The 18,172-nt window shown below is 43.2% G+C and overlaps 1 protein-coding gene across 8 annotated transcripts in view; it reads right to left on the bottom strand.

Annotated features, from left to right (window-relative positions):
* The window catches only part of PTPRT (protein tyrosine phosphatase receptor type T), a gene marked incomplete at both ends in the record, with an annotated part of 1,183,313 nt that overhangs the window by 748,757 nt on the left and 416,384 nt on the right, over positions 1-18,172 (bottom strand). For all 8 annotated transcript variants that reach the window (XM_080716374.1, XM_080716373.1, XM_080716375.1 and 5 more), the window contains 2 exons: positions 3,729-3,844; positions 13,166-13,247. In XM_080716374.1, the coding sequence (XP_080572500.1) occupies positions 3,729-3,844; positions 13,166-13,247 (198 nt within the window). The remainder of the gene's footprint in view (positions 1-3,728; positions 3,845-13,165; positions 13,248-18,172) is intronic.

Genomic DNA, 18,172 nt, shown 5'->3' with positions numbered 1-18,172 from the left:
CCAGGGCAGCTTTCCACCGCCCCCTCCCTCTCCTTCCACCCCTCCAGATTGCTCTTACACGGAACATCATTATGTGAAACAGTCCTAAGAAACCCACTTGTGTGCCCTCAATAAGGCTGTGTTGGGAACGCTGCTCATTACATCACACACTGTTTTCTTTAGGAAGGCTCCTGGGAACAATTCCTGTCTGGCCTCGGTGTGAACAACAGTTAGAATTTTCCTGAGCAATTGGTTTGTGTTTATCTTGCAGACGTTGTGAACTGTATATCTGACAAGTTTTCTTTATTCTGCTGGCGGCTTTGGTGCTGTGGGCTCCGCGTGTGACTCACCAGCGAGCAGCAGGTACACAGACATGCAATTTTAGCACTATCGCTGGCTCCAAAAGATTCTCCTCCTCCTGTCTCATGTTACCTCACTTTTAATTTATGCTCCCTTGTGTGTTTTTTTCGATCCCATTGTAAGCCATCTGACAATGTTCTGTGAAATAAGATTTGGTTTGCATTGAGAAGTAGATACGTAACTAAGATGGGGAAGACCACCACACCGTGTGTTTCTGTCTATTTTCTTTGGAACTTCCATGATGAGCTGCTTTTACACAGCCCCCTGCTAACAGACATAAGGTTTAGGGCATACGACTCAGAGCGGTAGCAATAACAATCACAAAATAATTGGAAAACCCAAATAAAGTTGCTGAAAATATTGCGATGTTCCACCTCATTCTTATGACCCAGGCAGGGCGAAGCCATTGAAATGATAAAGATTCTTCAAAGCAAGAGGCGCTCGAATGCTAATTATAATGAAGAGGGTAAATAGCACTTAATACTAGCATGGCATGGACGTGGAGTGTGCTCCCTTGAGGGGCACAGGCAGCCCAGGAAGTGAGATAGGTAGACACTGCTGTTATCTACATTCTGTGGTGCTGTTAAGTGTCAAGGAATAGCTGTTAGCCCTTAACTTGGCTCTTCCTGCCCAGGGATTTTCCAACTGTAGGAAAAATTCCAGGAAAGTAATAGTGCAAACTCCCAATCAGAGTGTGTAGAGATCCACAGGGGCAAAGGAGAACATGAAAATAGGTGCAACATCCTTAGTCATCAGGGAAATGAAATAAAAAGTCAAAAAGAGATACTTTATGCACCTATTCAAAGGGCTAAAACTTGTAAGATGGACCATATCCAGTGTTACTGGTAAGGCTGGAAAACGTCAAGGACTTTCATAGGCTGCTGGTGGGAATGTAAAGTGGTATAAACATTTTTTTCAAACAACTTGTTTCTCTTTTCTTTCTCTCTCTCTCTCTCTCTCTCTCTCTCTCTCTCTCTCTCTCTCTCTCTGTGTGTGTGTGTATGTGTGTGTGTGTGTGTGTGTGTGTGTGTGTGCTGGGTATTGAATCCAGGAGCATTTTATGTCCAGCTACACTCCCAGCCCTATTTAATTTTTTGTTTTGAAACAATTATCTTGCTAGATTCCTGAAAGCCTCTCTGAGTTGCTGAGGCTGTCCTTGAACTTGGGATTCTCCTGTCTCAGGCTCCCAGGCACTGGGTTTACCAGTATGTGACATCACCCCCAGCTGGCTTGTCATTCTTTTAAAACTTAAATACACATCTACCCAATGGCCCAGCTATTCTAGTACTAGGTGTTTGCCCAAAAGAAATGCAAAACTATGTCCACACAAAGATGTGCAAAAGACTATTCACAGCAGCTTCCTTGTGGTAGCCAGGAACTGAAGACAATCCTGGAGTATATTGAGAGTGAGAAGATAAACAAACTTTGGTATATCTATTCAGTGGAATATATCTCAGCAAATAACTAAATAATAAACTAATAAGTAAATAAATAAAAATACTTGATATATGTAATAATATAGATCTCAGAGTAATCATGTTGTTTAAAAGAGCAGTATACACAACATGATCCCATTTTATATAAAATTCTAGAGCATGTAACCTAATATATATATATTAGAAGCAGACCAGTGGTTGCATATTACTCAGTGGAATGGCGAGGAAAAAATAGAGGGCTTAAAAATAGGGACAAGGAAACTTCAGGGAATGATGGCTGTATTCGATATCTTGATTTTGAAAATATATGAAAATATATCAGATTTATACTTTAAATACTATATCTCAATTATGCTTCAATAAAACTGTTTAAAAATAACATTTAGCCAGGCATCACACTTGTAATCCCCATGCTTGGGAGGTGGAGGCAAGAGGATCACGCTGGTTCGAAGCCAGCCTTGCTGGCTTAAGAGACCCTGTTTCCAAATAAAAATATTTTAAAAAAATAGGTCTGGGAGTGTAGCCTAGAGGTAGAAGAGTTTCCAGTAACCCCAATACAAAAAAAAAAAAAAAAAAAAAAAAACATTTAAAGCCTGGGATAGTGGGTGGCACACACCTGTAATCCCAGTAGATGGGAGGCTGAGATAGGAGGATCACTGGATCAAGACCAGCCTCAGAAAGTTAGTGAGTTCTCACCAACCTAATGAAACCCTGTTTCAAAACAATAAATAAAATAAAAAAGGATGGGGGTATAGCTCTGATGTAGAACACTCCTCAATTCAATCCTTAGTAACACAAACAAATAAAAAATACATAATGTTTACATTTTTTTACATGTGGCTGGTGGCTACTGCATCCAAAAGCTCAGGAGAAACCCCTGGGATGCAATGGAACTTGGTATTTGTGTCCATACAGATAGAAGTATGCTAATACTACAATCAGCACTATCGTTCTATGCTGCACCCCTTTCCTCTATCCTCCACTCCAAGACAGCCTTTCTCATCTTATTAGGGAATTAGCATCAAGGAGAAGAAATAATAAGAAAAGAGATTCAAGCTTACAACACTCTCTTCATGAACTTTACTCATGGACTCGTTTAACCAGAGAATAAATGTGTTATGGTTTGGAGACAGACAACTGTCCCCTGGAAAAGCTTATGTGTTGACACAGTGAAATGTTCACAGGTGAGATAATTAAATCATGAGGCTTCTTATCTCATCAGTATATAAATTCATTGATGGATTAATGGATTTCTTAGGTGGTAAGATAGGTAGGAAGGTTGTAGTTAGAGGTGGCAGATCACTGGGGATGTGGCCTTGGGAGTTACATATGTCTCTCCCTTTCACTTTCACGGCCATGCCCTGAGCTCCACAAATGCTACCTGTCCTAACATGGACTAAAACCTCCAGAACTGTGCAAAAATAAATCTTTCTTCCTCTAAGTTGTGGTTGTCCGGGTTGTTGTTTTTTTTGTCCCAGCAATGAAAATGCTGACAGAAACAACATAAATTGTTCCTTTTAGTGACATATTCCAAAATAAGAAGGACTCTGATTTTACCCAGATGGACTGGTGAACCACTAAATATCTAAGAGCCCTCTAGTCAAGACTTTCTGATGCCATATACCCAGAACTCATACGTTCAGTTTCCCTTGTTCTTATTGATCCAAACCCTGTTGATCCAGGCTTAGAAGACAAAGTTGGTTAGAGATTGGCTGGGAAAGATCACACTCACAAATTCCAATTCTGGGCCTCAGTTTTTCCATCTATTAATGTTGACCTAACAGAACTGTAGTTAAAATTTAACAAGATTGTGGATAGGAGGTGCCATCTAAGGAGCAGCGGTACTTCTACATGTCTTCATCCTTTATCTACCCAGCCCTTCATCATAGCACTCACTCTTCTCCCCTATGAAGGGATGGGCTGACTTGAGCAGGAATTTACTCGCATTCTTACCTGGAGCCAAAGCTTGTCATGTTGAGACCACTTCCCACCAGCAATGCACTGAAACGTGGCATTCTGCCCCACATTCACCTCCACGTTTTGGAGTCGCAGGAAATGTGGCGCTTTTCCTAAGGGAGAAACCAAAGAACACATGAGGACAGGACTCATAGCCTGCCACACTTCCCTGTGGTAGATGGCAGCTTAGGAGGGACAATGGACAGGGATCTGTGCCTGGGAAGAGACCTGGCTCCGTGAGGAGCTGATGGATCACTTACCTAGTCAGGCACTGTTCTCAGATTTTCAAAGTCCCAAGTACTAGTAACTGTGTGATACTACTCTGTTAAATTGGCACAGACATCCCTGAAACTCATCCACGTTGACTATTACTTTTGTAACTTGTACTGGATCAAAGACAGGACCATGAAAGTAAAAGCTGAGAAGCAGAAAAATTGAAGGTGGGGTGAAGGGCAGATATTCACAACGGAGGATTCTTGCCTGTATCCTGGACCAGCTGAAAAATGGAAGCTGTAGCACCTTTGGCTTGAGACCTACACACTTGGCCTTGATAATGATGCTTATGGACCAAAAGGAAGAGGGAGAAAGAAAGGAGAAAGCACTAGCAACTGTCATTCACTGAGTACCTCTATGTGAGAGGTACCATGTGCAGTGTCTATGATCAGCAATTCACTAACCAAATACAGGTTAGTTAAACAGAGATGCTGATCCTGTCTCTATTGTGCAATGAAGGGCATGAGGTGCACAGAGTTCAAGAAACTTGCCCAGGTTCACAAAGGGCCCAGAATTGACAATCCTAACTCTAAGCAATGGTACCCTCTGAGCATGACTGGGTAGTGAGACATTGATTCTGGGCACTGGGCATAACACGGAAAAGGACTTTCAAACAAAAATTGGAGTGTCTGTGGGAATCAATCCTAGGATTGAGCATATTTTTACGCTGGATGACTTGGGTTCACCTTTTCCTTTGTGGCGACAGGTTCTCTCCTATACAAGCTCTCCAAATAACAGAAATATCATCTCCCTATCAGCTGATAACCTATGACTTTTGAAGGAGGAGTTTCTTCTTAAGCACATGAAGAATCCCTACCACCATTGCCAGAATGATTGGTAAACTTGACACAGACCAATCCCAGAAAGGTACCAAATGCAGAGTTCTGAGAAGATCAAGAAGGATCTACAAGGGCCTCTGCCAATCTTTCCAGAAAAAGTCCACACACAGAGAGACAAAAGGTACCAATAACATCATTTGCTTACAACTCCTCCAGTGCGAGGTATTGTGATAAATACTTTGCATGGTTTGCCTAATTTAACTCCATGATATCCCTATGAGGCAGATTCTACTACCATTGCCCTACTAGAGAGGTAGAAACTAACATTTAATAACTGTAATGTTCCCACAGCTATAGAGCATCAGTGAGAGACAGAAACAGAATTCAGTCCAGTTGTATTTTAGCCCCAAACTTGACTTTTACCTAGCACATTCTCTAGCCTTCTGGGCTTTGGGAATGAAGATAGTGACATTGAACAGACTTTAGAGATCAGAGAAAGAGCTTTCAAGTTAAGACAATGCTGACTCTCCAGGATCCTCTCATTACCCTCACATATTTAGCAAGTGAGCTCTTTCCTTACTGCTTATCCCTTGGGCTACACACTTGGAACTCTCTTGTCTATCAAACTGTGTCGGCCCCTGCAAAGCTGAGCAAAAGCCAAGAAGCCTGGTGTGATGGGGCACACTTTCTGTGAGAAGCTGCAGTCCTTCTGTTCAGGAGATCCCCACAGGCCCCCTTCAAGGCCCTGCGGCCACAGTGGCATCAAGAGTCGATGGCCCAGTTAGGGGCCCCTCCAGTGGACTTCTCAGAGCCTGAGAGTCCTGCATCTAATCAACCTGACAAATGTCGTGCTGCTTTGATTGCCTGAAATTGTTTCCTTCTGGATCTCCTGTATAATTTTGTAAAGTTATTTTGGGGAACTATCAGCTCAAGTCAATTCTTCAAGTGGGACTAGAGCGGACCTTGTTAAATCTGTTTATGCCATGGGTTTAAAGGAGAGGGAACATCCGGAGTCTTGGCTTCAAGGCTAGGAAGCTTTGTGCTGGGTCTCGCTAGGGTTGCTCTGCTCTGCTCTATTTATTTATTATTTATTTTTATGACACTGGGAATTGAACCCAGGGACATTTTACCTCTAAGATATACCTTCAGCCCTTTTTTATTTTGAAATAGGGTTGTGCCAGGTTGCTGAGGGCCTCATCAATTTTCTGAGGCTGGCTTCAAACCTCCAATCCCCCTGTCTCAGCCTCCCAAATGTTGGGATTACAGGTATGGGCCACCACACCTGATTCTTTTTCTTCCTTTAGACCATTGGGCAAATGGTTAAGCTCTGGAACATGACAGGGTACACTGCTCCAGATTAGTGTACCCTATTCAATTATTTGAGTTTTTGTTTTTTGGTTTTTGGGGGGGGGGTTTGTGGGTCTGGGGATGGAACTCAGGGGCATTCGACCTCCAAGCTACACTCCCTACCCTATTTTTTATTCTTTATTTTGAAACCAGGTCTCACCAAGTTGCAAAGGGCCTCACTAAGTAGCTGGGGTGGTGCACGAACCATGAGCTTCTGTTCTCAGCCTCCCAGATGCTGAGATTACAAGCGTGCATCACCACACCCAGCTCCCTGTTCAATTCTAATCCCTCCCCGGGGTCTCCCTTCTCAGCAACAGATATTAAGTCTTGATTCCTTCATCTTCCACCCCTCAGTCCCTTCTAGATTCAGAACTTAGATATTTAATGGCCCCTGGTGTTAATATTCTGAGGAAACGCTGGTGATTTACAACTGAGATGTCAAACCCATGTACCTACAGGAACCAGTTACGTAAATTAATAAAGTGGTTCAGCTGTAAATCAAGACGAACAAAACCACTACCTTCTAGCCCCATCTTTCATTTCCCCACTTTTGGAAGAGACTTGGGAAAGACAAAGATTTATATAAGAGAAACAGCATTGCAAGTAAAATTAAAGCTGGCATCTGACACCAGCCTCCACACTTGGTTATCAATAAGGCGTGGTGTGGACTTGGGGAAAATGGAGAGAAACCATTTGCCCCACCAGCGGAGGGGGAGGGGGTGAGGCTGCTTTCACCATGGTGGCCAGCCACTGATTTTTCAAGGGAAAAAATTAATTTATATTTTACATGACATCCCTCATTCTAAAATCTTTACCAAATTCTGTTAAAACTTAGCAAATTGTATCAGCAGGCAGGGTCTCTGAACCACTAATATTATGTAGGCCACCTAGAACAATTCCTATAAGCCAGTCTTACCTGGTCTGGCCTTGTCAATCCAATGATACCCCAACCCCAATTGCTGCACTTTGGTGGACAAGTAAATGTCAGCCCTGGATCAAGCACCTCCTTCCAGCTCCGCCCTCTCTCCACAGTCCTCACTCCTGTCTCTGCTCTCTGAGGCCATGGCTCATCCCTGGCTGGTGATAGATCTCTCTATGAGATCCTCTTTATGTTAGAGACCTGTTTGGTCCTCTCTTCTGTGTGGACCTGGCCTCTCTGGGCCTCTTTCTTCTACCCCCCCTATGCCAGTTATCTCTCCATCCAAATCCTCCTTCAGTTGTTGATTTTCCCCAACCTCTGAAGCTCTGGAAAGAGAAATTATTCTACCAGTTTCTGCTCACCAACTCTCAGCCAAACTAAGCTGACCTCAGTACCCAGGCCAGCCACCAGCGCAGAGTTTTAAGACCCCCATTCACTCCCCATTGAGGATGGGCTCCTGCTGAGTGGCGTAGGAGGACACTGGCTGTGCAGTGGGGGCAAAATGCCTTGATGTTGGTGACATTTAAACTCCTGCAGATGTCAGCGCAGCATCTGAAGACGTATTATTGTGCCCTTTATCTCGCTCTTTAAACCTGACGCTGCTCAGTGGGAAGCCACACAATTGAAGAGAAAGCTCAGTACATACATTAGAAACGTGTGGTGGGCTCCGGGACACGGCCCTGCAAGGTTGTGATGGGGAAAAAAAAATAAGCTTAAAAAATTCTAAAAGTCAGCTCAGGAGTTAGAAACTTTGAAACCAAGTGGAAAATCATGCTGACATTTATCGTCCATAGTCATAACTGCAGCGGCCCTGCTAATGGCCAACACTGAGAATCGGCGGCAGTGGATGGTAACTGTGGCTAAGATACTTTTGAAATAACAACAACAACAACAACAAAAAATGTTAAATGGGCTATAAAATAGAGATGAGAGGTTTCAGGTTGTAAGAGAAAATTATTTCTTTTGAGTCTTAATGCCTGAGTTTTGGTCACTGTTTGGGAGCTTGGAGGCAGGTGTTTAGAGTCCTAACTTCACCAGTGATCAGTGGAGGAGACAGTTGTAAATCAAGCACTAACTTTTGGAATAATTAGTGGAATCACTTATTGACAGACTCTGGTGTCATGTGTTAGCAAAGAACAGATTTTGAAGGGAAGAAGCAAAGAAATTAAAAGGTTGAAAACATAAAAAGACATTCTTCACTATACTTAATTTTTTAACAATTTCTGAGTAAAGTCATAACTATATTAATTCTAAGGCTGGGGTTTAGGAAAAGTACTAAAGGCTAAAGGACCATTCAGCTGTTATTAGATCATAGACATGGCATGTCATGAGCAGCCCCTGGGCCCTGGTCAGGACCTCAGGAGGCAGCACGTATGCTCAGTTCTCTGCAAAAGTGCACCACTTTGCAAAACCCAGAAATATTGGAGTGGCATCTTTGATGCCTTTGTCTCCTAATCAATCCATATGATGAGACCAGGTAGCTTTAGTGCCTAAATACATCTCTAATCTAGCCACCACTCTCAGGCACGGTGTACCACATTCTTCATAGCACGGCTGGTAATCTCTTAAAGGCTGATTTGTGTCTCTAGCTCAAAATTTTCCTGAAGCTTTAGAATGTGGCTGTATTTTGGATATAAGGCCTAAACAATCAAGTTAAAAGGAGGCCACTGGGTCTCATCTCATGAGTAACCTCATAAGAAGATACTTGAAGCCAGGTACAGTGGTGCACACCAATAATCTCTGTACTTGGAAGGCTGAGACAAGAGGATCACGGGTTCGAGGTCAGCCTCAGGAACTTAGCAAGGTCCTCTGCAACTTAATGAGAGGCTGTTTCAAAACAAAAATTTAAATAGGGCTATGGGTGTACCTCAGAGGTAGAATGCCCCTGGATTCAATCTCCAGTACTATGGAAAAAGAAGAGGAGGAGGAGGAAATTTGCAAACAAAGAGAGACTTCGAGGACCTTCGTGCAAGGAAAGATCATGGGAGGACATGGTATGTGAACATGTCCAAGCCCAGCAGTGAGGTCTTGGGAGAAACCAAACTTGAGAACACCCTGACCTTGGAACTTCTGGTTTTGAGAATTATAAGAATATACACTTGGGTTGTTTAAGCCACCCAGTCTGTGCTATTTTATGAAGGCAGCTCCAGCAAAGCAATACCCCATCTGTTGTATATCATAATTACCTCATTGCTTGTTATATTTCCAGGCTCTTTCACTTCAATAGAACTCAGGAGGACAGAGACAGTCTCACACACTCCCATAAACCCAGAAGAGCGCCTGGCATCAAGCACATGCTTGGTAAACACTTGTTAGCTGATGAGTGGATGACTCTCCACCTCCCCGGTCCAGGGTACTACCATCTCTTGCATGGCTCTAGAACAGTCTTCCTCCTGGGTGTCATCACCTACTTTATGGCCCTTCAACTCATTCTACACAAAACAACCCAAGTTGATCCTGTGACAATTAACTGCGGTCATACCGATTCATAAAGCCTCCCAACATAAGCCCCTTCAGCATCGTCTCCTTCCATCTAAACTGCTCACAAAGATGCACAAAGCCCTGAGTCGTCAGGCCTCAGCTTACTTCCCCTGGCCACTCTACCAAAAAAGCCTTCTACCCCAGTCATTTGTATTTATTACATTTAAGTACTTACCACTATTTGAAAATATCTTTATCGATTTAATACTAATTACTTATTTAATGTATTTTCCTTCTCTGACTCTCCTGCTATATGAACAGCAAAAGAACAAGAACCTAGACTTTCTTACTAACAAGTGTTCACTGTGCCCAGAAACATCCTCAAACACATAGCTCATGGTCAACAATTTACTTGTTGGAAGGATGGGTAGACTCCTGGACTAGGTATAGATTGAGTGCTGGTCCTGGGGAGGGGGCCTACTCAATTCCACATGATAGACAGGCTGGGGATAGTGCCCAGATAACTATACACACTACCCGAATTTTCACATAAGTTAAATAGGATGTTTCCAATTCTAGCTGCTCTTACTGGGTCTTCACCTCGTGGTTTCTGGGAAGTTTGTACTTAAGCCACCAAAGCTCTAAGGGTGAACTCAGCCTCAGCATATTATACAGAAATAAAGCCAAGGTCACGTCTTCCTAAGTTATATGCCATGGCCCATTTCCTGAGTAACTGGCCCTCAGCAATTCTACAACCATGGAATCTACATTCCTTAGCAGCAGGAGGTGGAGGAGAGAATCCCAAATCCAAAGCAGACCCAGTAAGGGGAGGTTTCCAAGAAGAGCCATGAGCCATTGGGGTATCTGGATGTACAAAACCCACTCTCCACTGAGATGTATCAGGGTAAAGACAGTTTTGCTTGTGAAAGAAAAACAATGAACAATGTTTGGAGCAAAGGCAGCACATTTACTAGGCCAGGGTAAAAGGAAGTTGAGGCTGGAACGAGAGACAGGGGTCAAGGTGAGACAAGTGAAAATTCCTATAAAAGCACCGAGTTCGGGAAGAGAAAGTCTGTGAAGACCAGCCAAGAGTCACCTACGAGAAAAACCAAGTACAGACACCCAGCTTAAGGTATAAAGAGGAACTCAGCTAGGTGCAAAAGCAGACAAGATCTGTTAGGACCATAAGCATTAGGCTTGCAGAAGGCAGAAGGCTCATTTCAGGAAGACTGCTCAAGACTGAGGACTGCACAGGATGGAGAATGTGGTTAAACTGATTTCAGATAGGGCGGGTATCTCCTGCCGTGTCTGCTCAGTCTTAGACCAAGCTCCTTCTCCAGTGGGAAGCTGGAGAAGGATTCGAGGATTTGAGGTAGGGGAATGTTTAATCCTGAGGGATCTTCATCTGCATGGCCACAGTGGCTCTGGGGATTTCTGAGGTCTTCTTCACTTGAAGCCTGGTTCAGCAGAGACATTTCCCAGACACACCTGAATGGATACACCCATTCAAGAAAACCTGTAAGGTTTGGGGACTAACCCAGAGAGCAGGGACCCAAGCAAGTATAGTGGAGAGTTCAGAGGACTTTAGCATCCCTGAGACACTGGCTGAATCTTTTGCACAGATACCAAGCCCAGTTGCCCTAAATACTGTCTGGACCCTGGACCCTGTCCCAAGGCCAGGTGCTTCACAGAAGGTGCTCTAAGCCAGTGAGTTGGACCATAGCATTCTAGAGCCAGTTGAGAAAGGGAAGTAGTGTTTGAGGGTCTGCCAAATTCCGTGCAGCAAAACTGAAAAGAATTGTTCTAATTAAAGCAACATGAATGGGGATAAGATGAGAAGAGTTCCCAAATGGAAGGATTAGGAAGCACACAGGAGACACATATGACATCTCTTGGGGAAGCAGAAAATTGCACCAATGCCCATAGCACAACTATGGTTTGAAGAGGGCTTACCCCTAAAACCATGCAGCATTTGACACAACAAAGTCATGGCTCAGGGGCCTGAAGAAGGTAAAAACTTAATCCAACTGTGCTGTTTAGAAGTGGGGCATATATAAAGTGGTTGAGTTTAGATAAGGTCATTTGGAAGAAGCATGATTGAACTCTGGTGGAATTATAGAAGACAGACGGCATACGTGCGTTCTCTGCCTCTTGCCTTGGGATGCTCTACTCAGCCTCAGGACTCTGCCAGCAAGAAGAACATCAGCAGTCCTGAGCCAATGCCTGCAACACAGCCTTGAGCATCCAAAACTATGAGCTAAGAAAACCATTTGTGCTTGTAAAGTTATCCTGCCTCTGGTAGTTACTTGTAGTAACAAAATGTTAACTAATACATGGACTTGTGATCATGTAGGAAGAGTGGAGAAAATTTCACTAAAGGTTACCAAGAACTTGATGGCTCTCAATAAATTGATGTCAGGAGCTGGGCATGGTGGTGCACACCTGTAATCCCGGCATTTGGGAGGCTGAGACAGGAGTATTGTGGGTGGCAGACAGCCTCAGCTACTTAGTGAGGCCCTTTGCAACTCAGTGAGACCCTGTATCAAAATAAAGAATAAAAAATAGGGATATGGGTGTAGCTTGGACATAGAATGCCCCTGGGTTTCATCTTCAGTACCACAAAAAAAAAAAAGAGAGAGAGAGAAAGAAATTGATGCCGGGTGTGGTGGCACACACTTTAATCCCAGCATTTGGGAGGCTGAGACAGGAGGACTGTGGGTTGCAGACAACCTCAGCTACTTAGTGAGGCCCTTTGAACTCAGTGAGACACTGTTTTAAATAAAGAATAAGAAAATAGGGCTGGAGGTATAGCTCAGAGGTAAATGCTCCTGGGTTCCATCCCCAGTAACACACACACACACACACACACACACACACACACACACACACACACAAAGAAACTGATGGGAATCCCCAATGTATGGGCACTAGAAAACTGCGGACCTTCCACAATCCTTATGTGTATCTCTTTGGTTATAGTTGCCCCCAACGAAATATCTTTACATATGATGTCATCACAACTACCTCCACCCAGGATTGGCCCCTCTTTGATTCAGCAGAAACCACACTCCCCTATTGAAATACACTCAAGTGTCTTGGATTAAATAACGCAGAGAATAGAAACTTCGAGCAGAATTGGATAGGCATGGAGGAGTGGTATGCCTTTGAGGACTCTTGACACTGCATAAGTACTAACCACTAGGAGAAATCTCTCCCTACGCCTTCACAGAGCTGATGAGTATATTTAAAATTATCCTGAAGGAATTAATAGCTTTGGGGTACTTTTCCCTGTGAGTGAACAGTGTACTAATTTGCTCAGTGTTTTTGGTGGTGTTCTTTTTTTAAAGACAATTGCACAAGATTCTATCCAAAGCCCTCTAATTCTTCCACTTCAGTGGTCTGAATCCCACTAATAAACAATCAGGACTTTAGACTCCCTTAATAATGGAGAGAGAGTCAAACGAAGATGTTCTGCCACTCTCTGCACATTCCTGGAGGTGCTGCTTGTTGAACAGGCCGGCAAAATTATGGATTTATTCAGGACTGATTGCATTGGGTATGTAAGCATTTTTGAAGGATTAACAGAGAGAGAGAGAGAGATGTTTGTGAGCTGCATGAATAGCAGAAGTTGCAGCCTTCAAGCTATTCAGTCTGGCACAGAACAAAGCTCTGTGGAGAGAAAGGGACAGACTTACTGCACGGATGAGCAAGGACCCGGACCTCGTCCACGGCGATGTAGCCAGGATGACCCTTCAAAGAGACGGATTCAAATATCACCTGCAACACACACACACACAAAGCGGGAGTCAATTGTGCAGAAACGGTTGTACGCATGCATCTCGGGAAGCTGTCCAGCCTCCGATCCTTTTATATCTCAGCTCCCACCAAAGAGACCTGACATCAGGACTACGTGTTACCCTGGCAGTGGACTTGGATTTTCAAAACAAGGGGAAGAGGCCACACTCTGGCAACTAGCAACCAAAGTCAGCCACGTAGGACATTTTTAAGGGGTTTGAAAAGAAGATGCAGGAAAAACAACCTACGTATAACCCGGAAGGCCCAGTTTGTACTCTGCATTGTGATTTCAGATGACGCACAGGGAAGAACTATTTCCTAGTTTCCCAAGTTTTCTTCTGAAGGGCAAGAAAAAATGCTGACCCTGGAAGCTAGCCCAAGCCAAGGAGGGCTTGGCCAGATTTGATTGTACATTTTCTAATAGAATTCTTAATACTTTTTGTGATACTGGGGATATAACCCAGGGGCACTGTATCTCCGAGCTACACCCCCAGCCCTATTTTTTGGTGTTTTTATTTTTGAAACAGTGTCTCACTGAGTTGCAAAGAACCTCACTAAGTAGCTGAAGCTGCCCACAAACCACAATCCTCCTGTCTCAGCCTCCCGAATGCTGGGATTACAAGCATGTGCCACCACGCCCAGTTTAATAACGTCTTTTAAAAACAAACAGCAACCTGCCTAGTGGTATCCAGGAATAGAAGGCAACAAGTTCTTTGGATTTTCCACTCTGACTCCTGCCTATAGTGTTTATCTGCATAAAACACTTTATAATTCAGCTAACAGCTTCCCTACCATCAGGAGATGCACATACCTGTGCGGGTAACATGGCTTGCACCCTGACCTCTCTAATTCTGTTTTTCTTTTGTTTTGTTTTGCTTTATTTTATTTATTTATTTATTTTGGTGGTGGTGGTACTGGGGTTCCTGGAAGCCCTTCTACCTCTGGGCTATACTCCCAGACCTATTTTTACATTTTTATTTGGAAACAGGGTCTCCTAAGCCAGCTCACACAGCTGGCTACGAACCTGCACGATCCTCCTATCTCTGCCTCCCAAGAGCGGGGATTACAAGCGTGCGCCACCATGCCCGGCTTGTTTTGCTTTATATTTTATACTGGGGATCAAATACAGGGGTTATTCTATATCTAAGCTATACTCTCAGTATTTTTTATTTTTTACGTTGAAACAGGATTTTACTACGTTGCTGAAGATGGCCTCAAACCTGTGATCCTCCTGTCTCAGCCTCCCAAGTACCAAGATTATGGGCATGCATGGCCATAACTGGCCTGACCTCCCTAATTCTAATGGCTTTCTCCTCCTAGCTCCTGCAGCCAAATCCCCACTCCACTCCAGATCTCAGAAATTCCACCTTCCCGTAAATATTCTGGCATCATTTTCTAGACCACACTCCTCTCTCAGCTCACTGGTCCTTAACTTGCTCCTCAGGCTTTTCTGCATTCTATAATCTACCTGAACCTTCCTACATTCTTAACAAGCCCAGATTCCTCTACCATGCTGACTAATCACCCATAGAACTCTCTCCTTAAGCCCCAATGTCTTTGTACCTTTATTTCATCTTTGCCAAGCCTATCACAAATCTGCTCGCTCCACTCTTTTATCTCACACAAATGTTCCCCTCTCATTGTCCACCCATCCAATCCCAGCAGACACATTTTCAAGAGAAGAGGGGACCAGAGAGGGGCCGATCTGTGTCCACATCAACCACAGTCTCCCTCTGTGAAGGGATCCCCGCACTCCAACTTTAACCCCAGGCGCTTTGCCGGCTCCTTGGCTCTCCTCGGCTTTCTCTCCATCCTGCATTTCAGACACACACACACCCTGCCACTTTTATCCTTAAATTTGACATATTCAATTCTTGCGCTTCTCCTCACCTTAAAAAACTACCCCTTTGTAGCAGGCTCTCCTCCACTGCCAGCCAGGTGTGCCTCAATCTCACTTTGAATTCTCCCTATCTTAATCATTGTTCATTGCCAACACTTCCTACCTCCCACTGCAAAACAACAACCTGCTACATAATCTAAATTCCTCCGTCTGCAACGCCCCCCAAGACTGCCTTCCTGACAAATGTTAATGATTTCCTAATTGCTAAATACAATAGATCTCTTTCCAGGCTTTATCCGACTCTAAGCAGGAAAATGGTGTCCTGCCTGAGCTTGACATTAGAGTACCTGAGTTAGAGTCCTGCCCAGGTTGCTTACTGACATGTGACCTTGGGTAAGATGCCTTCCTACTCTGAGCCTCGGTGTCTGCATCTGAAATTATGTGTCCACCTCACGGGGTAATTTTTCAGATTAAGCGAGTTAATGTCCGACTTACAACAACAATGGTGTGTTCTCAGTAAATGTCTACTATAATTATTAATACTATTTGAAATTCTTTAAGTGTATTTTTTTTTTTTTTTGGCGAGTCTGGGGAGGAACCCAGGGGCATTTGACCTCCAAGCTACATCCCCTGCCCTATTTTTTTATTCTTTATGTTGAAACAGGGTCTCACTAAGTTATGGAGGGCCTCACTAAGTAGCTGAGGCTGTCCGCGAACCGCGATCCTCTGGTCTCAGCCTCCCGGATGCTGGGCTTACAAGTGTGCGCCACCACGCCCGGCTAACAATTCTCCTATAATTATTAATGCACACAGAATCCTTTCTGAATCACTCTAACATCTAGCCTCAATAGCCACATCACCCCATAGTTTGTCTTTATCAGTTTGGTACTATGGTATCACAGGTTTGTGGGCGCTCCTTTCTCCAACAGCCCTTCGGATGCAGGCCTCCTCTACGTATCTTTTTGCTGTACACACCCTCCTTTTGCCCACTGTCAGCTCACTGATCACCTCAGCCCTGCTCTGTACCCTAGACCTTCCAGGTGAACATCAGTGTCACTACCCAGCTCACAGCTCTTTGTCTCACCACGATATCACAATCCTGTCTGAAACACATCTGCAACGGACCCTGCATATCCTGCGTACATCCCCACCCTTCTCATTTCAAGGCTATCCTTCCAGAAGTGTGGAACCCAGTGCGTGACACTGTGACCCTTCTAGCTTCGAAAGCTGGAAATGTAGGCTTCCCCTGCTCACCCTTCTCTTTCAGTTGTTATTGTGTTTTTGCTTGTTTGTTCTTTTTTTGTTTTTATTTGTTTTGGTACTAGGGATTGAACCCAAGGGTTTCTACCTCTGAGCTAGACTCCCAGCCCTTTTTATTTTTTTTATTTTGAACCAGGGTCTCTTTAAGTTGCTGAAGGCCTTGCTAAATTGCTGAGGCTGGCCACCAACCTGCAATCCTTCTATCTCAGCCTCCCAAGCACTGGGATTCTAAGCACGTCCAGCTTTTATTTATTTATTTTTTAACCTTACCGGCACTTTCAGATCTGCCTGTCTTTTGATCTCTGCTGTCAGGATGGACCATAAAAAGCAGCCTTTTATAGTCCAAAACAAGTCAGACCTCTGTGTCCCTTGCTCTGGTTCAACTCACAATTCTTCATCTCCACCACCTTGCCAGCCTCACCCTCCTGTCTTTCACTCTTCTTTCCAACTCTGAGTATGGTAGGTAATGAAACAAACAGGAAAAACTCCATGTGGGGTCTTTTTGTGGTTCAGGACAGCGGAATCAGAGTTTGATGTTCTCTGGGGCTCCAGTCACTAAGCTGTAACTAGTGAGTAGGAAATGAGTGGAGAAGGTGGCAATGGCCGTGAGTGGCAGCTTCCTCTAGGAAAGATCTATTGATAAAAGCAGCACATGGCTGCCTGGGAATGAAGGTTTGCACAATACCAGCAGCTGCACCTGCATGGCAGTCACTCTGAAAGAGTGACTGACGAAGACAGCAAGTCCCTCCCAGAAAATTAGCACAGAAAATCATGCAAGGGTTGGCGGAAGCTTACAAAATTAAAAGTGTTATGCAGCTTTGTCCTGCAATCAGGGTAAATCAACAAAAGGCCTTTCTGTAAAGAATGATGGACCAAGTTTATATATATTTTTAAGTAATTCAAAGGAAACTGAAAGCAAAATTCACAGAAAGAAGTTAAAAGAAAACAGAACATATAAAGTAGATACATTTAAAAAGAAATCGCCTGAAAGTATCCAAACTCTATAATAAAAATGACAAAAAATGAGAAAAAACATTTCTGTTTTGACAATAAATATAAATGGGTTAAAACAGAGAAAAGCTCGCAGATTGTCTAAATAATCAAAGCCTAATTGTATGCTGTAAGATAAACACCTAAAACAGAATGACTCAGTAACCTTAAAAATAACAAGTTGAACAAAGACATAATGAGGAAATGCAAACAAACAGAAAACAGTTGTTACAAAAATAATGTGAATGCCTCAAAGTAGAATTTTAACCGAAAAGAAAAGTAAAGATCATTAAGTGGACTAAAGTGGTCATTTTTTTAAATTATATGAGTGAAGTGACTTAAGGGGGAAAAAAATCAATGAAAAAACAGACAAGCACTATTTGAAGACTTTAAATGCTGTCTCTCAGATTCCCGCTGATCAAATAGAAAAAGAGAAGACAAGTGCATATCTCATATACCAAATATGTATATACTTGATATTATAGAGCTAATGTATAGAATATAAATCTTGCCCAAATATAATTTATTAGAGCAAGTGAAACATCTGCTCAAATGCTCATAGGATTATAAAATTATCGTAAACTAGACCATAGAGTGACTGCAATAAATCTTTCAAAGGAAAACTCTGTAGGTGCAGGGCTGTACATTTTCTAACCAAATTCCCTGAAGCTAGAAAATAGTGACAATGTCTTAAAAATCAATTTCTTAAAAATTATTCAATACCTTCTTAATAACAATAATGTCAATGTATGTTTTGTATATTACAAAAAGTCTGAAACAAAATTGAAAGTCAAATGACACCCTTAGAACAGTACTC

This window comes from Muscardinus avellanarius (genome assembly GCF_963383645.1).
Source record: "Muscardinus avellanarius genome assembly, chromosome: 19".
Taxonomy (NCBI): Eukaryota; Metazoa; Chordata; class Mammalia; order Rodentia; family Gliridae; genus Muscardinus; species Muscardinus avellanarius.
Note: the sequence above shows the minus strand (reverse complement) of the source record. Positions and strands in the feature narration are given on the sequence as shown.